The 26752-nt window shown below is 42.8% G+C and overlaps 1 protein-coding gene across 10 annotated transcripts in view; it reads left to right on the plus strand.

The window, feature by feature from the left end:
• Positions 1-222: 222 nt before the first annotated feature.
• LOC110531861 (EH domain-binding protein 1-like protein 1) overlaps positions 223-26752 on the plus strand; it is a 67061-nt gene continuing 40531 nt past the window's right edge. For 3 of the 10 annotated variants that reach the window (XM_036987738.1, XM_036987740.1, XM_036987741.1), the window contains exons 1-8: positions 240-513; positions 16071-16128; positions 16520-16615; positions 16732-16785; positions 17010-17191; positions 20270-20418; positions 22048-22107; positions 24958-25212. In XM_036987738.1, the coding sequence (XP_036843633.1) occupies positions 410-513; positions 16071-16128; positions 16520-16615; positions 16732-16785; positions 17010-17191; positions 20270-20418; positions 22048-22107; positions 24958-25212 (958 nt within the window). In that variant the 5' untranslated portion in view covers positions 240-409. Of the gene's footprint in view, positions 514-16070; positions 16129-16519; positions 16616-16731; positions 16786-17009; positions 17192-20269; positions 20419-22047; positions 22108-24957; positions 25213-26752 lie in introns of those variants that run through there. The other 7 variants (XM_036987744.1, XM_036987745.1, XM_036987742.1 and 4 more) reach the window with 5 other exon arrangements.

Here is a 26752-nt window from a genome sequence, read left to right on the forward strand (position 1 = left end):
AATATTATTTAAATAACATACTGGTCAAATGTTTAAAAAAAAAATTAAGTCATAGGCTACAAGTGAAAATACAATACCTCAATTGATGTTTAATAAAAAAGTGTTATTGAATGAGAAATTGTTATATGTTCATATCAAAGTTTTTTTTGCTTGGGGTGTCGTCTGTCTCACTGTTCGGATCTGTCGTGGCGTGCGTTTGTTTTGCCTGAATTCTGTGTGTGACATTCGGGACATGTGAACACCAGTCAGACTGTTGAACAGTGAGTGAACATTGACGGTCTTTCTTTCGCAGCAAACGCAAGTGTTGCGGCAACAGACTGGTGTTTCCCCAAGCAGTGAGGGCAGAGGGGAACTGTGGAGAGGATTGAAACCAATGTCCCTTGAGAAAATAACATTATAGTCTCCAAACATGACTTCAGTTTGGAAGAGACTTCAGCGTGTCGGCAAGAAAGCCTCGAAATTCCAGTTTGCGGCGACTTTTCAAGAACTGACGGTAGAATGCACGAAGAAATGGTAAGTGAATATAATTGACATTTTAGTCATTTAGCATACGCTCTTAGTCTTATCTACAGCAAATTACAGGAGCAATTAGGGCACGTGCCTTGCTCAAGGGCACATCGATAGGTTTTTCACGTAGTCTGATCGAGGATTCGAACCAGCGACCTTTCGGTTACTGTCCCAACGCTCTTAACAGCTGGGTTACCTACCGCCCTTTACTGGATTTAGCCTTGATAAAGTTGTCATGTCTGAACCGATAAAACAACCTCGTGGGGTTTGAAACTTTTATCACCTTGTCCTTCATTTCCTTGTCCCCTGCTTGAGATGTAATTTAATCAGGTCATACTTTCAGGTTCATATTTGGTTTGGGTGCTATGCGCAATGATATGTTTGTTGTCCGTTTCTTACCGCTATTACATTGACTCCCCCATTTTTGTTGATCGTACACGTTTATTGCACAGTGCACAATGCATGAATATACTGTAGCCTACAGCTTTCTTCAACAGTCAATGCACTTCCGCATTTGTCCTCATGCTGTTTTCCCATTCTAATCATCGTCACGCGACAAGCATCCAAATTGACATTGTTGTTTTGAGCATAAGCAAAACATATTTTGTCCAAATGTGCCTAAGCTTTGACGTGTCACAGGTGTAAATAGATTATGACGATGTCATGCATATAACAGGTGTAAATAGATGTCATAAGTTAGAATATGATAACATCTATTTAGACCTGTTATATGCATGACATCATCTATTTACTCCTGTATGTATGACATCATCATACAGCACCTGTAGTGAATTGTTTTCCCTGTTCCAATCAGGTGATATTATTCTTAGAACCTATGTATGTAATTGTTTTATTAATCCAGGTAAATTGACTGAGAACACATTCTCATTTACAGCAACAACATGGGGAACAGTTACAAGGCATGAATGAGCCAATTGTAACTGGGGATGATTAGGTGACAGATTAGGAATTTAGCCAGGACACCAGTGTTAATACCCCTACAAAAGTGCCATGGGATCTTTAGTGACCACAGAGAGTCAGGACACCTGTTTAACATCCCATCAGAAAGACAGCAACTTACACAGGGCAATGTCCCCAATCTCTACCCTGGGGTATTGGGATTTTTTTTTTTAGACCAGAGGAAAGTGTGCCTCCTACTGGCCCTCAAACAGCACTACCAGCAGTATCTGGTCTCCCATCCAGGGACCAACCCTGCTTAGCTTCAGAAGCAAGCCAGCAGTGTGACACTGGGTGGTATGCTGCAGTGCTGAAAGTCCTCTCTCAATGGTCAGGTGTGTGAGTGTGCACATTCTTGTTCCATGCAGTATAGAGTTAATATGGGTGTCCTTTTCCCCAAAGGTCACATTATACAACAGCAGCTGGGCTGTGTTTCTTTTCCACTATTCCACTTTGGCTTTCTGTGTCCTCTCTGTTTTAACTGGGCCAGTTGTCCAAATTCAGAGGAGTGTGTTTATTGAACAGTTAACTTAATCTCCATTTATTATTTAAGTAGTTTTACCTTTTTATATAGGCCTATTTTAGACTGGCATGTTGCCTTAGCTCCAGGAGTTCTTGTCATTATAGACAATATAGTCTGTGTACTGTACGGTACAGTATTTCAGGGGCGCAACTTTCACTGTGGTCAGGGGGACTTGACCCCCCGCCACATTCTGAAATTGTATTTTTGTCCCCCCCAGTTTCATCATTGCTCTGTGATACAAAAAGTGGCAACGGTGTGCTTTAGGACCATGCGGACACCTCAGTGCGGTCGGGTAGGCTGTTTAGCGATTTGAGCCGGCTGGATTTAGGACTGCGCGGACCCCACAGAGCATGCAAACAGAGGCAGCTGTTGTCTGTGTGTGTTATGCTTTTTCTCAGAGTTGTAAAAGCAAGCAGAGCAGAAACTGGCTACTCTTTATTTGACTGTTGTAGCTGGCAAGGTAACTGCTGTTTGGAAGAAGAAGAAACAAGATTTCCAGTGCTGAGCTAGTAGTGTAACTGACATGTAACTTTAGCTAATGTTTCATCCCCTCTCGATTGAAGTTCTGTCTGAAGTGAATGAACTAGCTAGCTAACGTTAGCTAGTTAGTATCTACCACAGCCAGTTCAGCTCTAGTCTCGAGCTATCTGTCAGGTAGCAGTATCTAACAGCTGTTGTGTGTATGGAAATGTTTTGTCCTGTTTCAACAGAAGTAAATTAACTTGGCTAGTTTTCGCCAGATGATGTAGCTACCATTAGAGAGAGCCAAAAGTTGGCTAATGTTAGCGAGCTAGCTCACAAACTTTAGCTATTATTTTTGGCTCAATAGACCTGAATCAAATTATGAAACCAGCAGCCAAACGATTGAAGACCGATATTATTCTAACGTGCAATGTGAGGTTTTTATTAGAGTCAATATAGCAATGCAATGTTATTTATCTGTCAGTTTCCCTAGGGTTTTCCCTACTTTTCACACTGACATGGTATTAACAGCTCTACAGGCTTCGCTGTTATGGTGTACATCACTATGCTCATCATGTCTTAGCAGGATGAGATGGTGACAGGGTCAGACAGCAAGGGAAGACCAGTCCACGGTGCTCAGGTGAATTTTGCAGTATATTATAACAATCAGTGAATGGATACAAAGTCCCGTCTTGAGTTGATGGATAGACTATAGTCAGGGATCTGAGAATAATGGCCATTTCAATTATTGAACCATTGATTCTATTATTGGATAATGCAATGTATAAATGTACACCAAGGTAATCTTTTGTCGTGCTTCATCTGAGCAGCATCAGATGGTGACAGCAGGGTCAGGCAACCAGGGATGATCAGTCTGTGACGGCACTGAGGTGAACTTGTGCAAATGCAACTCTTTATTCTCTCTGTGCGGGCAAAAACTGGACAAGCCAGAATCTTCAAAGATTGAAACTATTTAAAGGCAGTCTGACCCCTAAAGTTGATTTCCAAACTGTATTAAGGGTTGACAGCGTCTTTTCCCCGATGACACAAGACGTGCCAAACAAACATGTGAGGAAGACCTGGTAGACAGTATTGTTGATGATGAATGGATACAGATAGGTTTGAATAACCTAAGCCATGTTCATATAATCTCAGACATAAATTACTGCAGTTTAAGACCATCCATAGAGCCTACTATTATGCCAGTGGAACTGAATATCATGCACTCAGACATGTTATTCCTCTGCTGGAGGTGTAAAACACAAAAGGGGACATATTTGAACATGCTATGCTCTTGTGAAGGCTGGCTGAATTCTGGCAAAGTGTATGTTCTTACTGGAGACTGTCATCAGAAGAAACTGTCACCTAGCATTTATAGGGACTAAGAAATGCGTTGCTGTTAAATTGGAATGTTGGTTATCTTCCCACAATGGATAGCAGAAATGTCAAGTGACATATCACTAGATTTGAGTTATTACAAGATTAAGGGTATACTGTGCAACTTTCATAAAGTCTGGATGCCTTTGTGGAATACTGTACAACAAAAGGAGTCTGTTGTGAAAACATGCCCACGTCAGGGGAGATAGCTATTAAGGCAATCCCTAGCTGCTGGGCTGCTCAGTCCTGGCCCTGGGGGTCTTCCATACTGCTGGTTCTCACTCTGGCCTTGGCCTAACACCTGAAACCAATAATACATGTTTTACTAAGATCCTAAAGCTGAGTGGTGTGTGTTAGGTTGGGGGCGCTGCAGGGCGGCGGAACCCTAGGGGCAGAACGGGGCGATCCAGCTGTATTGTGTCAAGTAAAGAGAGCTCTACAGCCCTATTAGTCCAATAACATGAATTACAGCGCCCTCTGTACTTATTGGGACAGTGAAGCATATTTTCTTTTGTCTCTATACTCCCAAAAGTTTGATTTGGAAATCAAAACCAATGACTTTGAAGTTAAAGTACAGACTGTCCACTTTAATCTTAGGGTAATTTCATCCATGTCAGGTGAACCGTTTAGAAATTACTGCACTTTTTGTACATAGTTCCCCCCCCCCCCCCCCATTTTAGGGGAGCAAAAGTGTTGGGACAACTTCACTTGTATGTTTATTAAAGTAGTAAAAAGTGAAGTATTTGGTCCAGCATTCATAGCACACAATGACTCTACACATTTGTTTAGATGCATTTGCTGTTTGTTTTGGTTGTTTCCTATTATTTTGTGTCCAATAGAATTGAATGGTAAATGTATTGTGTCGTTGTGGTGTCACTTTTATTGTAAATAAGAATAGAATATGTTTCTAAACACTTCTACATTGATGTGGATATTTCCATAATTACATAGAATACCGAATGAACCGTGAATAATGATGAGTGAGAAAGTTACAGATGCACAAATATCATACCCCAAAGACATGCTAACCTCCCCTGTTATTGTAATGGTGAGAGGTTAGCATGTCTTTGGGGTATGATATTTGTGCATCTGTAACTTTCTCACTCATCATTATTCACGGTTCATTCAGTATTCTATGTAATTATGGAAGCATCCACATCAATGTAGAAGTGTTTAGAAACATATTCTATTCTTATTTACAATAAAAGTGACACCACATATTACATTGTGTAGAAATGCCGCAAATGAGCTTTAGATGCCCCCCAAAATGTAGAATTTTCAGCAGATACTGTATCTCTTAGTAGAACCTAACCCTAATCTACTCATGTAATCGTTTGCTCACGTGGAAACAGACTGTCAGGCTGGCGAGGCTGCGTGTTTTACAGCCCCACCGATGGCATGATGCACTCTGCTAATTCAATCAGTGAATCGGATGAAATGCTGCATATGACTGCTCTGCACGGTAGGTGCGCGTACACACTAGAGGTCGACCGATTATGATTTTTCAATACCGATACCGATTATTGGAGGACCAAAAAAGCCAATTCCGATTAATCGGCCGATTTTTATTTTCTTTATTTGTTGGGTACGTTGGGTATATCTTCCGGCGCCGACAGAGATGGCCGCCTCGCTTCGCGTTCCTAGGAAACTATGCAGTTTTTTGTTTTTTTACGTGTTATTTCTTACATTAGTACCCCAGGTCATCTTAGGTTTCATTACATTACATACAGAACTACTGAATATAAGATCAGCATCAACTCACCATCAGTACGACCAAGAATATGTTTTTCGCGACGCGGATCCTGTGTTCTGCCTTACAAACAGGACAACGGAGTGGATCCTATTCAGCGACCCAAAAAAACGACTCCGAAAGAGAGGGAAACGAGGCGGTCTTCTGGTCAGACTCCGGAGACGGGCACAGCGCGCACCACTCCCTAGCATTCTTCTTGCCAATGTCCAGTCTCTTGACAACAAGGTTGATGAAATCCGAGCAAGGGTAGCATTCCAGAGGGACATCAGAGACTGTAACGTCCTTTGCTTCACTGAAACATGGCTCACTGGAGAGACGCTATCCGAAGCGGTGCAGCCAACGGGTTTCTCCACACATCGCGCAGACAGAAACAAACATCTTTCTGGTAAGAAGAGGGGCGGGGCGTATGCCTCATGGCCAACGTGACATGGTGTGATGAAAGAAACATACAGGAACTCAAATCCTTCTGTTCACCTGATTTAGAATTCCTCACAATCAAATGTAGACCGCATTATCTACCAAGAGAATTCTCTTCGATTATAATCACAGCCGTATATATCCCCCCCCAAGCAGACACATCGATGGCTCTGAACGAACTTTATTTAACTCTCTGCAAACTGGAAACAATTTATCCGGAGGCTGCATTCATTGTAGCTGGGGATTTTAACAAGGCTAATCTGAAAACAAGACTCCCCAAATTTTATCAGCATATCGATTGCGCAACCAGGGGAGGAAAGACCTTGGACCATTGTTACTCTAACTTCCGCGACGCATATAAGGCCCTGCCCCGCCCCCCTTTCGGAAAAGCTGACCACGACTCCATTTTGTTGATCCCTGCCTACAGACAGAAACTAAAACAAGAGGCTCCCACGCTGAGGTCTGTCCAACGCTGGTCCGACCAAGCTGACTCCACACTCCAAGACTGCTTCCATCACGTGGACTGGGAGATGTTTCGTATTGCGTCAGATAACAACATTGACGAATACGCTGATTCGGTGTGCGAGTTCATTAGAACGTGCGTTGAAGATGTCGTTCCCATAGCAACGATTAAAACATTCCCTAACCAGAAACCGTGGATTGATGGCAGCATTCGTGTGAAACTGAAAGCGCGAACCACTGCTTTTAATCAGGGCAAGGTGTCTGGTAACATGACCGAATACAAACAGTGCAGCTATTCCCTCCGCAAGGCTATCAAACAAGCTAAGCGCCAGTACAGAGACAAAGTAGAATCTCAATTCAACGGCTCAGACACAAGAGGCATGTGGCAAGGTCTACAGTCAATCACGGACTACAGGAAGAAATCCAGCCCAGTCACGGACCAGGATGTCTTGCTCCCAGGCAGACTAAATAACTTTTTTGCCCGCTTTGAGGACAATACAGTGCCACTGACACGGCCTGCAACGAAAACATGCGGTCTCTCCTTCACTGCAGCCGAGGTGAGTAAGACATTTAAACGTGTTAACCCTCGCAAGGCTGCAGGCCCAGATGGCATCCCCAGCCGCGCCCTCAGAGCATGCGCAGACCAGCTGGCCGGTGTGTTTACGGACATATTCAATCAATCCCTATACCAGTCTGCTGTTCCCACATGCTTCAAGAGGGCCACCATTGTTCCTGTTCCCAAGAAAGCTAAGGTAACTGAGCTAAATGACTACCGCCCCGTAGCACTCACTTCCGTCATCATGAAGTGCTTTGAGAGACTAGTCAAGGACCATATCACCTCCACCCTACCTGACACCCTAGACCCACTCCAATTTGCTTACCGCCCAAATAGGTCCACAGACGATGCAATCTCAACCACACTGCACACTGCCCTAACCCATCTGGACAAGAGGAATACCTATGTGAGAATGCTGTTCATCGACTACAGCTCGGCATTCAACACCATAGTACCCTCCAAGCTCGTCATCAAGCTCGAGACCCTGGGTCTCGACCCCACCCTGTGCAACTGGGTACTGGACTTCCTGACGGGCCGCCCCCAGGTGGTGAGGGTAGGCAACAACATCTCCTCCCCGCTGATCCTCAACACTGGGGCCCCACAAGGGTGCGTTCTGAGCCCTCTCCTGTACTCCCTGTTCACCCACGACTGCGTGGCCACGCACGCCTCCAACTCAATCATCAAGTTTGCGGACGACACAACAGTGGTAGGCTTGATTACCAACAACGATGAGACGGCCTACAGGGAGGAGGTGAGGGCCCTCGGAGTGTGGTGTCAGGAAAATAACCTCACACTCAACTTCAACAAAACTAAGGAGATGATTGTGGACTTCAGGAAACAGCAGAGGGAACACCCCCCTATCCACATCGATGGAACAGTAGTGGAGAGGGTAGTAAGTTTTAAGTTCCTCGGCATACACATCACAGACAAACTGAATTGGTCCACTCACACAGACAGCATCGTGAAGAAGGCGCAGCAGCGCCTCTTCAACCTCAGGAGGCTGAAGAAATTTGGCTTGTCACCAAAAGCACTCACAAACTTCTACAGATGCACAAAGTGAGAGCATCCTGGCGGGCTGTATCACCGCCTGGTATGGCAACTGCACCGCCCTCAACCGTAAGGCTCTCCAGAGGGTAGTGAGGTCTGCACAACGCATCACCGGGGGCAAACTACCTGCCCTCCAGGACACCTACACCACCCGATGTCACAGGAAGGCCATAAAGATCATCAAGGACATCAACCACCCGAGCCACTGCCTGTTCACCCCGCTATCATCCAGAAGGCGAGGTCAGTACAGGTGCATCAAAGCTGGGACCGAGAGACTGAAAAACAGCTTCTATCTCAAGGCCATCAGACTGTTAAACAGCCACCACTAACACTGAGTGGCTGCTGCCAACACACTGACACTGACTCAACTCCAGCCACTTTAATAATGGGAATTGATGGGAAATGATGTAAATATATCACTAGCCACTTTAAACAATGCTACCTTATATAAATGTTACTTACCCTACATTATTCATCTCATATGCATACGTATATACTGTACTCTATATCATCGACGGTATCCTTATGTAATACATGTATCACTAGCCACTTAATACTATACTATGCCACTTTGTTTACATACTCATCTCATTTGTACATACTGTACCTGATACCATCTACTGTATCTTGCCTATGCTGCTCTGTACCATCACTCATTCATATATCCTTATGTACATATTCTTTATCCCCTTACACTGTGTACAAGACAGTAGTTTTGGAATTGTTAGTTAGATTACTTGTTATTACTGCATTGTCGGAACTAGAAGCACAAGCATTTCGCTACACTCGCATTAACATCTGCTAACCATGTGTATGTGACAAATAAAATTTGATTTGATTTGATTTAATGACAATTACAACAATACTGAATGAACACTTATTTTAACTTAATATAATACATCAATAAAATCAATTTAGCCTCAAATAAATAATGAAACATGTTCAATTTCGTTTAAATAATGCAAAAATAAAGTGTTGGAGAAGAAAGTAAAAGTGCAATATGTGCTATGTAAGAAAGCTAACATTTCAGTTCTTTGCTCAGAACATGAGAACATATGAAAGCTGGTGGTTCCTTTTATTATAGGAATTATAGGACTATTTCCCTCTATACCATTTGTATTTCATTAACCTTTGACTATTAGATGTTCTTATTGGCACTTTAGTATTGCCAGTGTAACAGTATAGCTTCCGTCCCTCTCCTCGCTCCTCCCTGGGTTCGACCCAGCAACACAACAGCCACCATCGAAGCACCGCTACCCATGCAGAGCAAGGGGAACAACTACTAGAAGGCTCAGAGCGAGTGACGTTTGAAACGCTATTAGCGCAGGCTAACTAGCTAGCCATTTCACTTCGGTTAAACAGTGCAATGCTTGACGCACAACAAAGAGCTGCTGGCAAAACGCACGAAAGTGCTGTTTGAATGAATGTTTACGCGCCTGCTTCTGCCTACCACCGCTCAGTCAGATACTTAGATGCTTGTATGCTCAGTCAGATTATATGCAATGCAAGACACGCTAGATAATATCTAGTAATATCATCAACCATGTGTAGTTAACTTGTGATTATGATTGATTGTTTTTTATAAGATAAATGTAATGCTAGCTAGCAACTTACCTTGGCTTACTGCATTTGCGAAACAGGCAGTCTTCTTGTGGAGTGCAACGAGAGAGAGGCAGGTCGTTATTGCGTTGGACTAGTTAACTGTAAGGTTACAAGATTGGATCCCGCGAGCTGACAAATTGTGGTTCTGCCCCTGAGCTAGGCAGTTAACCAACCGTTCCTAGGCCGTCATTGAAAATAAGAATGTGTTCTTAACTGACTTTCCTAGTTAAAAAGGTATATAAAAAAAAATTGATCAGCAAATCGGCGCCCGAAAATACCGATTTCCGATTGTTATGAAAACTTGAAATCGGCCCTAATTAATCTTCCATTCCGGTCGACCTCTAGTACACACGCACACACGCACACGCACACACAAACAAACAAACAAACAAACAAACAAACAAACAAACAAACAAACAAACAAACAAACAAACAAACCGACAGCATGGTTTTAACTTAAGTCAGCTCCTATGCATGCATGTTATGTGCACACAGCCAGTGGTGATGTGGTTCCTGTCTGGGCTCTGTCACTGCAAGAGTTCCATTATTACTCACACCTAGCATGTAGCCTACTTCCAAGCTTTCGCTTGCAGACGAGCCTAGCTCTCTGTCTGTCTCCTCATTGTTGTCGTCTTCACCGACTTCACTAGTATCAGCATGTTAGGCCTATGCTCTTGGGATGGCAGTCTATCGAACCGTCCTACACGTATTCAGTTTGATGATAACATCCTTAATTACTGTCTAATTCTAATGATATAATAATCAAGCCTGGTGAGTTTAATAACCTCTTATTCATAGAAGATTACGTGACACTTATGACTGTTTGATAATATGGAATGAACACAAGCATTGTTATGTGTTGGGGGCGGCAGTTAGCCTAGTGGTTCGAGCGTCAGGCCAGTAACCGAAAGGTTGCTACATCAAATCCCTGAGCTGTCAAGGTATTAAAAATATATATATATATGTTGGTGTGAACAAGGCAGTTAACCCACTGTTCCTAAGCCGTATTTGTAACTAAGGATTTGTTCTTAACTGACTTGCCCGTTTTAAATAAAAAAAACTGTCTGCAGGTGATTGTAGTCTGTATGTTTTGGGGATCTGACTCTTAGCTGCATACTGTGGGCCTGCTTGTTCAGCAATACTGTCATGTGATGCTATGAAACCACAAACCTCACTTCACATTATTCTCTCACAACGAGCCTCAGCAGCCCAGGTCTGTAACAAGGGTCGGTCATGTGCACATACTATGTTTCGGCCTACTGTGTTCACCAAAGTTCTCCGATAGTTCAGGGGTGTGTTTTTGTTGTAATTCAGACATGTTAAACCTGTTACATTGTGGTTTTGGTGTCTGTTCACCTACAGAGTATAGCAGGAACCAGACCATAGTGTTTGGGTGTTCTGGTTGAGGTTACCATGTTTCCAGTTGGCAAGAAGAATGTGTCAAATGTGGATCAGCTAGACAGGCTGTCCCGCTTAACTGATTAGCAAAACGGCTGATCACTAATGTTCAGTTTGCAGAAATAATGTGTGTGCGTTATCTGTTCAAGGTTCATTCTTCGAATACAGCACATCAGTCTCTCAAATGTGTTTCCTCCAGAATACATGCCGGAAGTGGGATCAAAAACATACACTCGTGTGACATGATGGAATATGGGAGTACAGTACAGTAGAGTACATCCCTTCTATAACACTGTAGCCTGTAAGATGATGTGGGAACCATTCACACAACAAAGGTTATTTGGCTGCTTATTGGTATAGCTACCCATGTAAACACAGTTTCAGTTTCATCAGCATGTTGATTGATGGCAGCATTCGCGTGAAACTGAAAGCGCGAACCACTGCTTTTAATCAGGGCAAGGTGACTGGTAACATGACCGAATACAAACAGTGCAGCTATTCCCTCCACAAGGCTTTCAAACAAGCTAAGCGTCAGTATAGAGACAAAGTAGAATCTCAATTCAACGGCTCAGACACAAGAGGTATGTGGCAGGGTCTACAGTCAATCACGGACTACAAGAAGAAAACCAGCCCAGTCACGGACCAGGATGTCTTGCTCCCAGGCAGCCGAGGTGAGTAAAACATTTAAACGTGTTAACCCTCGCAAGGCTGCAGGCCCAGACGGCATCCCCAGCCGCGCCCTCAGAGCATGCGCAGACCAGCTGGCCGGTGTGTTTACGGACATATTCAATCAATCTCTATACCAGTCTGCAGTTCCCACATGCTTCAAGAGGGCCACCATTGTTCCTGTTCCCAAGAAAGCTAAGGTAACTGAGCTAAACGACTACCGCCCCGTAGCACTCACTTCCGTCATCATGAAGTGCTTTAAGAGACTAGTCAAGGACCATATCACCTCCACCCTACCTGACACCCTAGACCCACTCCAATTTGCTTACCGCCCAAATAGGTCCACAGACGATGCAATCTCAACCACACTGCACACTGCCCTAACCCATCTGGACAAGAGGAATACCTATGTGAGAATGCTGTTCATCGACTACAGCTCAGCATTCAACACCATAGTACCCTCCAAGCTCGTCATCAAGCTCGAGACCCTGGGTCTCGACCCCGCCCTGTGCAACTGGGTACTGGACTTCCTGACGGGCCACCTCCAGGTGGTGAGGGTAGGCAACAACATCTCCACCCTGCTAAACCTCAACACTGGGGCCCCACAAGGGTGCGTTCTGAGCCCTCTCCTGTACTCCCTGATCACCCACGACTGCGTGGCCACGCACGCCTCCAACTCAATCATCAAGTTTGCGGACGACACAACAGTGGTAGGCTTGATTACCAACAACGACGAGACGGCCTACAGGGAGGAGGTGAGGGCCCTCGGAGTGTGGTGTCAGGAAAATAACCTCACACTCAACGTCAAAACAACTAAGGAGATGATTGTGGACTTCAGGAAACAGCAGAGGGAACACCCCCCTATCCACATCGATGGAACAGTAGTGGAGAGGGTAGTAAGTTTTAAGTTCCTCGGCATACACATCACAGACAAACTGAATTGGTCCACTCACACAGACAGCATCGTGAAGAAGGCGCAGCAGCGCCTCTTCAACCTCAGGAGGCTGAAGAAATTCGGCTTCACCAAAAGCACTCGCAAACTTCTACAGATGCACAATCGAGAGCATCCTGGCGGGCTGTATCACCGCCTGGTACGGCAACTGCTCCGCCCACAACCGTAAGGCTCTCCAGAGGGTAGTGAGGTCTGCACAACGCATCACCGGGGGCAAACTACCTGCCCTCCAGGACACCTACACCACCCGATGTTACAGGAAGGCCATAAAGATCATCAAGGACAACAACCACCCGAGCCACTGCCTGTTCACCCCGCTATCATCCAGAAGGCGAGGTCAGTACAGGTGCATCAAAGCTGGGACCGAGAGACTGAAAAACAGCTTCTATCTCAAGGCCATCAGACTGTTAAACAGCCACCACTAACATTGAGTGGCTGCTGCCAACACACTGACACTGACTCAACTCCAGCCACTTTAATAATGGGAATTGATGGGAAATGATGTAAAATATATCACTAGCCACTTTAAACAATGCTACCTAATATAATGTTTACATACCCTACATTATTCACCTCATATGTATACGTATATACTGTACTCTATATCATCTACTGCATCCTTATGTAATACATGTATCACTAGCCACTTTAACTATGCCACTTTGTTTACATACTCATCTCATATGTATATACTGTACTCGATACCATCTACTGTATCTTGCCTATGCTGCTCTGTACCATCACTCATTCATATATCTTTATGTACATATTCTTATCCCCTTACACTGTGTATAAGACAGTAGTTTTGGAATTGTGACAAATAAGATTTGATTTGATTTGACCCAATTCGATGACAGGTCAGTGGCAAGCTCTGGTTGCTCTTTTCGACCCTTACGTCTCTCATGTATTTCACAAATAGGTACTGTCGTGCAACACATCTGTGCTTGAGTTGTGCCGGGTGCTCACCGCCGCCTCAAATTGTCCACTGCGTGAGTACCGGCACCTCTTCTAGAATATTGGCTCTAGAGAACTACAGGCACCGTGCAATTCATCAAGAGTAGACTGCGGTGTGTAACTATGCTAGAGCGCGTGGCAGGCAGGTACATGGGGTAGGCGGATATTTGGCTGGCGGTGGGTGAACTGAAGCAGCCGTTACCTAATGGTTAAGACCAACCATTCTACAGGTCTATTTCTGTGCCACCCCACCTCCCCACCTTTCCCCCAGCCCCTTCCCTTCCACTGTGCCCTTTCTCTTCAATCCTCCCGTCTTCTATAACTGGCCTGCAACACGAGAAAGAGGCCCTGTCAGACTGTTCACACTCTGCCCTTACTCTCTCTCCTCTCTATATGTCTTCTATTCTCTTTCCCTCTGCCAACAGAAATACAGTGCTGTGAGAAATGATGTGCTCCCTTTCAGATTTTCTAAATACTTGCATATTTTTTGACACTGAATGTTGTCAGATCTTCAACCAAACCCTAATGTTAGATAAAGGCAACCTGAGTGAACAAATTACACTAAATGCCGATACTCAATTCATTTATTTAATAAACTCAATTATGCAACACCCAATGCACCTGTGTGAAAAAGTAATTGCCCCCTTATGCGATTGGTTGCAACCAAATGCTTCCTGTAGTTGTTGATCAGTCTCTCACTTCTCAAATGTTGGGCTCCTGAGTGGCGCAGCGGTCTAAGGCACTGCATCTCAGTGCTAGAGGTGTCACTACAGACACCCTGGTTTGAATCCAGGCTGTATCACAACCAGCTGTGATTGGGAGTCCCATAGGGTGGGTCACAATTGGCACAGGTTTGGCCGGTGTAGGCTGTCATTGTAAATAAGAATTTGTTCTTAACTGACTTGCCTAGTTAAATAAAGATAAAATAAATGTCGCTGTGGAGGAATTTTGGCCCACTCAGTGACATTTGTGGGTTTTCGAGCATGAACTGCTCGTTTCAGGTCCTGCCACAACTTCTCAATCGGGTTTCGGTCTGGACTTTGACTAGGCCATTCCAAAACTTTTAGCAGTGTTGCTTTTCAGACATTCTGATTTAGACTTGCTTGTGTGTTTTTGGATCATCATCATCGACTCATCTGTCCATAGAACATTCTTCCAGGAATCTTGATGATCATCCAGGTTCTTCCAGGTGCTTTGTTGACAAACTTGAGTCAAATTTTGGATGACATCGGTCCCGTTATGTCTGGCGAAAACCAAACACTGCATTCCACAGTGAGGACCTCGCACAACGGTCAAGCGTGATGGTGGTAGTGTGATGGTCAGAAATGGGGGAAATACTAATATATAGTTTTACTCATGGGCAGCTAGACTTTTAAGTAACTATGTTCATTTTAGCATACTTCAAGACGTAACAGTGCATTCTGTTTCACTTCAACATGCAATTAGCCTGTTGCATGTTTACCTTTTCGGAGTCGCCGGACTGACTGTATGCGAACAGCAATATCTTGCTCACTCACTATTGGTTCTTGTTGTCGGGAGTTGGCAAAGGAAAACAATACAATGCTATTTCACGTCCCTGCTAAGAATATCTTCTAGGATTACATAATTGCTGTTCTAGTCTAGAACAGATCTGTTGAGTGACAACCCTACTTGTGTGACACACATGTAGGAGGTTGCTGGCTGAGGCTGGAGACAAATTGAAGTATTATGCCCTGGTGGTTGCTAGGGCCACACCCTCCATTGATAGGGCCCTGAGGACTGTAAACACAGAAGAAGAAGAAAAATGCCCCAGCTGGGTCATGTTCAGTCAGAGTAAACGTTTTGAAATGGGGATGTACAATCTGGATTATGGAGCTCATTCTCTTCCTCTGAGATGTCTGTTAGTCAGAGCACTGAACAGAGTCACAAGATGTAGGTTTTTGCCCAGACTGAAGCCCACCCCCCCTTCTCTGTTTTTTTTTCACAGCGGTGTGTGTGTGTGTGTGTGTGCTTGTGCATGCATGCGTGCTTGTTTGTATTTAAGAGAAGGCCAACTGGTCATGTCTTGAGCTTTTATCTTTGTGGGGGGGGGGGTGTGTGTGTATGTATTTCTGATGGCTCTAAAATATAGCCACGTTCCAGACAGCCTAGCCTATGGACTAAAAGCATTTATCAGTATTAGTATGTGCATTGATACTGTTCATAGTATGTGCTTACATTCAACATGACTGTGCCATGTTATAGCCTGAAGGAACAGGATGCACAGAGAGCTCAGTCCTGTAAACGATCCTATGCTAAATACCGGTATTTTCCTATTTCGGTCCTATGATACGGGTTAGGAAACCAAATACTGCATTATCAATGGAAACACTGATCGACACTGAAGTCCCTACTTATGTACATATGTAGTGTTTATATTCGTCTGTACAGTCATTATATGTTGTCCTTTCTCTACTTACAGGCAACCAGACAAACTGAGAGTGGTATGGACCAGGAGAAACAGACGAAACTGCACCAAGGTAATATGGGGAAAGCTACTTCGTTCAACAAGTAGAGGAGTGGCATGTGTAGCCTATTTGTCGAACACTTGTCATCATGATGAAGTCTGAGAAGGCACCAAAGGTATGTAGCCTACCTGAGGGAGTGTAGCCTGTAAGGGGAATGGTCAGATTTTCTTGTGTCTGAGGAAATGGAACCATCTAGATGCAGAAGTGTATAGGTAGGAGATTTGAGCTAAGCCATAGATACATCTGCCTTTATTCATCACAGTTATTGCTTTATTAATCCCATCACATGAACTTCTAGTAACATTCAGCACTCTATGAGACACACGTGGCTCATTCAATATAAAATGCATATGGTCAGCACATGCTCTGGTCCTTTCCCTGACCTGGGCTTTCCAATCCTCAGCTGCATGGATGGCAGCCGGGCATCAAGAACCCCTACAGGGGCACGGTGGTATGGCAGGTGCCCGAAAACCTGGACATCAATGTCACACTTTTCAAGGTATGGCATCTCAACCCTAGGAAGATGTGTGTGAATGATTGGGAAATCATTTAGATTCATCTGCATTTGAATTGTCAAAACATTGTTTCCTTATTCTCAAAATCTCTCACATTTAGGAGCCGACTGCAGACGAATTTGAAGACAAGGACTGGACGTTCATCATTGAGAATGTGAGTGAATTAATGTTTCCATCAATTCTGAATTCCATTTTTAGTCAAGGCGGATTCATGGAATACGTTTGACAGAGCTGTCAAGGATGACATGGTACATGCTACCCAAAAATGTCCTGAATTAAAGCCTCTTATATACTGTGAAGTGAAATACATTGGATTAAAAACAGCATTTCTTTGAAAACATACGATTGGCTAATGATCCCTGTCTTTTGTCCTTCTAGGAGACTAACAAGGGCCACAAGAAGGTGCTGGCATCGGTGGACGTCAACATGAAGAAGTTTGCCAGCGCCACGCCTGCCCAGTATGACCTGACGCTGAAGCTCAAGCCTCTGTCGGTGAAGGTGGTGGAGGCCACGCTCAAACTGACCTTGACCTGCGTCTTCCTCAAAGAGGGCAAGGCCACGTGAGTCACCATTTATCTAATCAGTGAAGTTTATCATAGGTTTACCATACTATGTTAAGTTGATAATACGGTAAACCTTTAAATAGCCTTATGTCAAGGAGAGAGAGGTTGAGGTACTAAAACAGGGGTGTCTAACTTATTTTGCCCCCGGGGAGGGGGGGCATTTCATCTTCAACCACGAGGTCAGGAGGGCCTCACGGATTTTGCCGTTAAAATTTGCAAATAATAGTCCTCTATCCATTGTTTTGGGAATTTTCAATGCTCCTTGACTGTCTAGTGATTATTAACGAGCTGGACTGTCAAGAAACTATGAATATAGGTCCATTATAATTTATACACAGTTTCGATTTGGTTTTAGTCACAATTTTTTTTTCTCCAAAATATATACTGTGTGTGTACATACAGTGGCAAGAAAAAAGTATGTGAACCGTTCAGAATTACCTGGATTTCTGCATAAATTGGACATCAAATTTGATTCATCAAATTTTCAACTAAGTCACAACAATAGACAAACTAGTAACACACAAATTATTGTATTTTCTTGTCTCTATTGAATACATCATTTAAACATTCACAGTGTAGGTTGGAAAAAGTATGTGAACCCCTAGGCTAATGACTTCTCCAAAAGCTAATTGGAGTCAGGAGTCAGGAGTCAGCTAACCTGGAATCCAGTCAATGAGACAAGATTGGAGATGTTGGTTAGAGCTGCCTTGCCCTAATAAAAACACTCACAAAATTTGAGTTTGCTATTCACAAGAAGCTTTCCCTGATGTGAACCATGCCTCGAACAAAAGAGATCTCCGAGGACCTAAGATTAAGAATTGTTGACTTGCATAAAGCTGGAAAGGGTTACAAAAGTATCTCTACAAGCCTTGATGTTCATCAGTCCATGGTAAGAAAAATTGTCTATAAATGGAGAAAGTTCAGCACTGTTGCTACTCTCCCTAGGAGTGGCCGTCCTGCAAAGATGACTGCAATGAGCACAGCGCAAAATGCTCAATGAGGTTAAGAAGCATCCTAGAGTGTCAGCTAAAGACTTACATAAATCTCTGGAACATGCTAACATCTCTGTTGACGAGTCTACGATACGTTAAACAATAAACAAGAATGGTGTTCATGGGAGGACACCATGGAAGAAGCCACTGCTGTCCTAAAAAGACATTGCTGCACGTCTGAAGTTTGAAAAAGTGCACCTGGATGTTCTACAGCGCTACTGGCAAAATATTCTGTGGACAGATGAAACTACAGTTGAGTAGTTTGGAAGGAACACACAACACAACACTAAAAAACATCAAAACCTCATCCCAACTGTAAAGTATGGTGGAGGGAGCATCATGGTTTGGGGCTGCTTTGCTGCCTCAGGGCCTGGACAGCTTGCTATCATCAACGGGAAAATGAATTCCCAAGTTTATTAAGATATTTTGCAGGAGAATGTTAGGCTATCTGTCCACCAATTGAAACTCAACAGAAGTTGGGTGACGCAACAGGACAACGAACCAAAACACAGAAGTACATCAACAAAAGAATGGCTTCAACAGAAGAAAATACGCCTTCTGGAGTGGCCCAGTCAGAGTCTTGACCTCAACTCAACTTGAGCAGTTCACACCAGACATCCCAAGAGTATTGCTGACCTTTGTAAAGAGGAATGGTCCAAAATTCCTCCTGACCGTTGTGCAGGTCTGATACACAACTACAGAAAACGTTTGGTTGAGGTTATTGCTTTCCTTGTTTTGAAAGAAAATCAACATTTTTGTTCATTACAATAACATCAAATTGACATCAAATTGATCAGAAATACAGTGTAGACATTGTTAATGTTGTGAATTACTATTGTAGCTGGAAACGGATGATTTTTAATGGAATATCTATATAGACGTACAGAGGCCCATTATCAGCAACCATCACCCCTGTGTTCCAATGGCACATTATGTTACCTAATCCAAGTTGATCATTTTAAAAGGCTAATTGATCATTAGAAAACCCTTTTGCAATTATGTTAGCACAGCTTAAAATGGTTGTTCTGATTAAAGAAGCAATAAAACGGTCCTTATTTCGACCAGTTGAGTATCTGGAGCAAAAGCATTTGTGGGTTCGATTACAGGCTCAAAATGGCCAGAAACAAAGAACATTCTTCCAAAATGCGTCAGTCTATTCTTGTTCTGAGAAATGAAGGCTATTCCATGCGAGAAATTGCCAAGAAACTGAAGATATCGTACAATGCTGTGTACTACTCCCTTCACAGAACAGCGCAAACTGGCACTAACCAGAATAGAAAGAGGAGTGGGAGGCCCCAGTGCACAACTGAGCAAGAGGTACATTGGAGTGTCTAGTTTGAGAAACAGACACCTCACAAGTCCTCAACTGGCAGCTTCATTAAATAGATGCAAAGAAAAAGCCATATCTCAGACAGGCCAATAAAAATAATTATTCTACAATGTAGAAAATAGTAAAAATAAAGAAAAACCCTTGAATGAGTAGGTGTGTACAAACTTTTGACTGGTACTGTATATATATATACACACACAGTTGAAGTTGGAAGTTTACATACACCTTAGCTAAAATCATTTAAACTCAGTTTTTCACAATTCCTGACATTTAATCCTAGTAAAAATTCCCTGTTTTAGGTCAGTTAGGATCGCCACTTTATTTTATGAATGTGAAATGTCAGAATAATAGTATAGAGAATTATTTATTTAAGCTTTTATTTATTTCATCACGTGTGTGTGTGTGTGTGTGTGTGTGTGTGTGTGTGTGTGTGTGTGTGTGTGTGTGTGTGTGTTTGTGTGTTCTTACTCAAACCACCCTGTACTAAACAGTTTACCACATTATGTAAAGTTGAAAAAGCCTTGAGCCAACTGTCTTTCAACTAAGCTTACAGTTAAATAACACACTGTGCAATACAAGTAGGTATGTAGTGGATAGGTACGGTATATAAACGTTTGAGTTGGCCATTACTGACCTGTATACACTTGTATAGTGAGTTGATGATGTTCAATGATTAGTCATAAACTGTCATTTAGACAATATTACTGTTTTGGGACGAGTCATAAGGCTCGTTGCTTCCTTTCTCCTCTACAGAGATGAGGACATGCAGAGTCTGGCCAGTCTGATGAGCCTGAAGCAGAGTGACATCGGCAACCTGGATGACTTCAACGATAGTGACGAGGAAGAGGGCGGAAGAAGAGCCAGCATCGGAGCTAGCATGGGAGCCGCAACTCCCGTCACAGGTAGTGGTCTCAGCAGACATTACACAAGTCATCAGTGTTTCCATGTTCCGAGATCTAGTCTAGGTTTAGAGAAAATGTGTCAGAGACAGAGACACTCAAAATGTTATGGTCTGGAATACTGCCACGCTGATAAATACAGTAGCTATATACTAATCTTGCATACACAATGAAAAAACAAGTCTATTTATCCACTTCATGTGACAGTGATGCATATACAGTTGAAGTCAGAAGTTTACATACACCTTAACCAAATACATTTAAACTCAGTTTTTCACAATTCCTGACATTTAATCCTCGTAAAAATTCCCTGTCTTAGGTCAGTTAGGATCGCCACTTTATTTTAAGAATGTGAAATGTCAGAATAATAGTAGAGAGAATGATTTATTTCAGCTTTTATTTCTTTCATCACATTCCCAGGGGGTCAGAAGTTTACATACACTCAATTAGTATTTGGTAGCATTGCGTTTAAATTGTTTAACTTGGGTGAAACATTTCAGGTCGCCTTCCACAAGCTTCCCACAATAAGTTGTGTGAATTTTGGCCCATTCCTCCTGACAGAGCTGGTGTAACTGAGTCAGGTTTGTAGGCCTCCTTGCTCGCACACGCTTTTTCAGTTGTGCCCACACATTTTCTATGGGATTGAGGCCAGGGATTTGTGATGACCACTCCAATACCTTAACTTTGTTTTCCTTAAGTCATTTTGTCACAACTTTGGAAGTATGCTTGGGGTCATTGTCCATTTGGAAGACCCATTTGCGACCAAGCTTTAACTTCCTGACTGATGTCTTGAGATGTTGCTTCAATATATCCACCTAATTTTCCATCCTCATGATGCCATCTATTTTGTGAAGTGCACCAGTCCCTCCTGCAGCAAAGCACCCCCACAACATGATGATTTTACCATGTTGTCAAGCAAAGAGGCACTGAGTTTGAAGGTAGGCCTTGAAATACATCAACAGGTACACCTCCAATTGACTCAAATTATGTCAATTAGCCTATCCGAAGCTTCTAAAGCCATGACATCATTTTCTGGATTTTTCCAAGCTGTTTAAAGGCACAGTCGACTTAGTGTATGTACACTTCTGACCCACTGGAATTGTGATACAGTGAATTATAAGTGAAATAATCTGTCTGTAAACAATTGTTGGAAAAATTACTTGTATCATGCACAAAGTAGATGTCCTAACCAACTTGCTATAGTTTGTTAACAAAACATTTGTGGAGTGGTTGAAAAACTAGTTTTAATGACTCCAACATAAGTGTATGTAAACTTCCGACTTCAACTGTAGTAACAGGTGAACAAAACTATCATAGGAGATGTTTACTTTGCACATATGATTGCCAGCCATATGAGGTGTGACAATTCTATTTTAAGCATTTATGTTTAAAAACATTGCTCAATACACCAGCATAGCATGTTGCTCCACTCTCCAGCCTCACACCTATGTCTCAACTACGGTGGCCCAATTTCCCTGTTCTACATTTTCCCTTTCAAATATATGAACTCCAAGAAACTCTCTTTCCACGCCAAGCTTCCCTTTCCATGGTATATCCATTTAATTTCCTTCCTTTTCTTTCCTTTTCCTTTAATTTAATATGTTCCTACCTTCCTTCCTTTTACTTTGAAAGCCTCCACAAGAAGAATACGTGATCAGGCATGGAGACCTGTGATTGACCCAGAGGCCACAGGTAACTTCCTGTTTCCTCCCCTGCTCCCGCCTCCTCTGAATCCCGATTTGACTTTTCCCCCTATCCCTTCTCCTTCTATATAACATCCCATCCCTCATTTGAAATGATGATATTCATGGGTTATAAGCATTTGTCTAAATAATGATCATCAACCTATATACATAATTTGTGTGGTTTGATGAATCATATTTACAGTGAGGGGGAAAAAGTATTTGATCCCCTGCTGATTTTGTACGTTTGCCCACTGACAAAGAAATGATCAGTCTATCATTTTAATGGTAGGTTTATTTGAACAGTGAGAGACAGAATAACAACAAAAAAATCCAGAAAAACGCATGTCAAAAATGTAATACATTGATTTGCATTTTAATAAGGGAAATAAGTATTTGACCCCTCCTCAAAACATGACTTAGTACTTGGTGGCAAAACCCTTGTTGGCAATCACAGATGTCAGACGTTTCTTGTAGTTGGCCACCAGGTTTGCACACATCTCAGGAGGGATTTTGTCTCACTCCTCTTTGCAGATCTTCTCCAAGTCATTAAGGTTGACGTTTGGCAACTCAAACCTTCAGCTCCCTCCACAGGTTTTTTATGGGATTAAGGTCTGGAGACTGGCTAGGCCACTCCAGGACCTTAATGTGCTTCTTCTTGAGCCACTCGTTTGTTGCCTTGGCCGTGTGTTTTGGGTCATTGTCATGCTGGAATACCCATCCACGACCTATTTTCAATGCCCTGCCTGAGGGAAGGAGGTTCTCGCCCAAGTTTTGACGGTACATGGCCCCGTCCATCGTCCCTTTGATGCGGTGAAGTTGTCCTGCCCCTTAACAGAAAAACACCCGTGGGGGATATTTATAGATGGGTTTCAATTGTGGGTCAGTATCAATAATGTCCCAGTGCTTTCTGATAATGTCCTTAAAATTCTTTCCCCAGTGGTGAGTATCGGGTGAAGGATGAGGGGTTGAAGGTGTTTGGTTGAAGGCTTTCCAACTGTGTTAGCCCATCAAAACGGTCATTGGCATGTTTTACCCAATTGTCTTTGTACCCCCTTTCCTTAAACCTTTATGTGAGGTCTGTGGCCTGTTTCTGGTAAGAAGCTTCATAGCTGCATATTCTTCTTATGTGGCTGAACTGACTTCCAGGGAGACTTATAATTGGACGTGGATGAACGCTGTCAACATACAGTATATATATATTTTTTTTTACTTAAAAAAAAACATTTTCATCACCATGTTATTTTGATTCATTTATTAATTCCATTTCATCCTTCCACAAGATATAGTCCCGACACAAATCTAGGGTTGCTAGAGACGCGACCCAGTCATTCAGTCTTTTTGTTCTGTATCTATGGATGCGACCCAGTCGTTCATTCTTAACTGGCTGGCAATGTTCTTATCCCTTGCTTGCTAGCTAGCCAACTACGGCTAACTTACAGTCACGTCCAAAAGTGCAGCCAGAATAACAGTAGCTGCATTTGCATTTGTTTAAGCTGTTTAATAGTGACATTTATTTGGGTACATCCATAACATTGAGCTAATGAGGTGCGATTTCGCCTGGCATAGAAAATGTGCTCACTCATCAGGACACTGTTGTTCAGAGGAGCTAGCCAACAACACAGCTACAGTAACACAATCACTGCAAACTGAAGCTGGAAAGAGTGCATATTAGCTGCGTTTCGTTTGACCTTTTTTCAATTGACCTTTTTTTGTATATATCCATAAAAATGATGCCAGCTGTTTTAATGTTTTCGACTGGCGGCCACGATGGAGAGTTTGGAATCTGATTGATTGATTGAGTGCTTCTGTGGACAGGTGTCTTTTATACAGGTAATAAACTGAGATTAGGAGCACTCCCTTTAAGAGTGTGCTCCTAATCTCAGCTCGTTACCTGTATAAAAGACACCTGGGAGCCAGAAATCTTTCTGATTGAGAGGGGGTCAAATACTTATTTCCCTCAATTAAATGCAAATAAATGTATAACATTTTTGACATCCGTTTTTCTGGATTTTTTTGTTGTTATTCTGTCTCTCACTGTTCAAATAAACCTACCATTAAAATTATAGACTGATCATTTCTTTGTCAGTGGGCAAACGTACAAAATCAGCAGGGGATCAAATACTTTTTTCCCTCACTGTATTAAACTGAATGGATATTAGACAATTAGGTTTCAAATGAAGTTGTATACCTCATTACATTCTCATATTAAATCAGATACTCTCTGCAAGGGTAAATTAAGCAAACAAATGACCAGTCGTTTAAATCACTGTTTGAAGTAATGGAATCTGATAGATGTTAAAATGTATGGTTACACAATACAGAGTCCTAAGGTGTCCATAGGAGCTGAGCTTTTTATTTTAAATTCTTCTCATGTACAGTATCAAATGTACTGTAATTAAACTGTGGGACTGAATGCTGGGGCCTAACCAATAATTATTGTCCCTGGCACATAGAAATTGGAGTAGGGTTTAATCATTGATAATGAAGAGTTACAGTGTGAAAAAACGGTAATTCAAGCAACTGCACAGTTTGACTGTATGGTATGAGTATCCGAGTACTATCACTCTCCATTGTTTATATGCTTTCAATCTTCCCCTCTTCCCTTTTCTCACTTCCTCTTCCCTTCTATTTTCACTTCTGTTTCCCCTCTCTTCTCTTCCTCAACTGAATCTCACTTCTCATCTCTTTGGTCCATTTTTTTTTACACCACTTTCTTTCTCTACTTTCCCTGCTGTTCTATTCTGTTTTCTCCTGCATCTGTCCTCCCTTTTATCCTTTGCTCCTACTCTCTTTTCCATCTTCCTTTTTCTGCCCATCGCCTCCCCTCCCTCCCACCCCATCCTCATCTCTCACCCAGCTGCCAGTAAGATGGATTGGAGTAGCTCATCTGGCACTGTGTCTACCATCTCACTTCTGTCACGCCCCCCTCTGCCCGTACCCCTCGACCCCTCCGCCCTGCCTCCCGCCCCTGCCGCCCACTCCCGACTCACCACTGGCCCTGCGGGCACCGCTCAGCAGCCACGACCCTCCCCCTATGCCTACCAAGTGCCAGCCTTTGTCCGCGCCCACCCACCTGCACTGCCCAAAATCTTCCAGCCCGCTGCTGGCTCAGGTACCGGCAGACTGACTGACTTACAGACAGACTGATTCACAGTGATAAAGCTGAACTAAATACATTTCAAGCTGAAATCCGCACAAGGTGAAACAGCGCAACTGTTCGCCCCCAGCACATTTGTTATTGTTTTGATGGTGAAACGTAGGAGATGAGCATCCAGCATCGTGGTAAACATTTTTTTTGCAGTACATACTCTGCTGTTCTATCGCACGTGCAATGATGTCTGAGGGGGGGGGGGGGGGGGGGGGGCTGTCTTGTTTTGAATTGACTTTGTTGATGTAACATCACAAACGGACGTGGCAGTTTCACCAAGTACGGATTACAGCTTTAATCATAGGCTACCCCTATTGTAATAACTAAAAGGTCAAGTAGCAGCTTTTATTCAAGGTAAGGAGGGATACCCAAATGTTTGATTCTTTGAGTTTTGTTGTTTGGGTATTCTGACTCACGGGAACACAGTAAAGGGGTCATTACCATGTTATGCCATGTACAGTCAGGTCCAAAATTATTGGCACCCTTGAGAAAGATGGGCAAAAAAAGATTGTATAAAATAAATACAAATACTGAGCTATATTCTACATTTTTGGGAAATTATATTATTTTATACTAATAGAATTGCTCAGAGAAAGAGATTTTGTTTAACAAGTAAGCTTTTTTTCTATAAAAGATCGGGCTCAAAATGATTTGCACCCGTTTTCAATTGCTTTCAATATCTCACCTTGCGAGGATAACGGCACTGAGACTTTTTCTAAAATGTTTTGAGATGGGAGACGACATTGGGAGGGATCTTAGACCATTCCTCCATACAGAACCTTTCCAGATCCTTGATATCCTTCATCTGTGTTTATGGACTGACCTCTTCAATTCAAACCACAGGTTTTCGATGGGGTTCAAGTCCAGAGACCTAGATGTCCATTGCAAAAGGTTTTCTGTTCAATTAACCATTTCTTTGTTGGTTTTGATGTGTGCTTGGTGTTATTGTCTTGCTGGAACATCCACTTCCAGACAAGTTTCAGCTTCCTTGTAGAAGCAACTAAGTTTTTGGCTAAAATGTCCTGGTACTGGGTAAAGTTCATGATGCCGTTGACCTTTACAAAGGCCTCAGGACCAGTGTAAGCAAAATAGCCCCATAACATCAAAGAGCCACCACCATATTTTACAGTATGTAATGGGTTCTTTTCTGCATATGCAGAACTCAGCAAACTTTAGGCGTCATTTGCTGGATGACATGAAATTAGAGCTCTTTGAATTGAAGATAGCAGTCCATAAGCACAGTGTCACGCCCTGGCCAAAGAGAGGCTTTTATTCTCTATTTTGGTTAGGCCAGGGTGTGACTAGGGTGGGCATTCTAGTTTCATTCCTCAGTAAAGCTATAGCAAGATTGGGAAAAACATGTCGACACATTCCTTGAGGAATGAACTGAATGTCCTGAATTATCTTGAGTCTCTAGAGACACACAGGGGTCTGGAATAATTATTTTCTACACTGATCGAAATGCCAGGCATTACATGTTTATTGCAGAGATTGCCAGAGGTAA

This window comes from Oncorhynchus mykiss, chromosome 9 (assembly GCF_013265735.2).
Source record: "Oncorhynchus mykiss isolate Arlee chromosome 9, USDA_OmykA_1.1, whole genome shotgun sequence".
Lineage (NCBI taxonomy): Eukaryota > Metazoa > Chordata > Actinopteri > Salmoniformes > Salmonidae > Oncorhynchus > Oncorhynchus mykiss.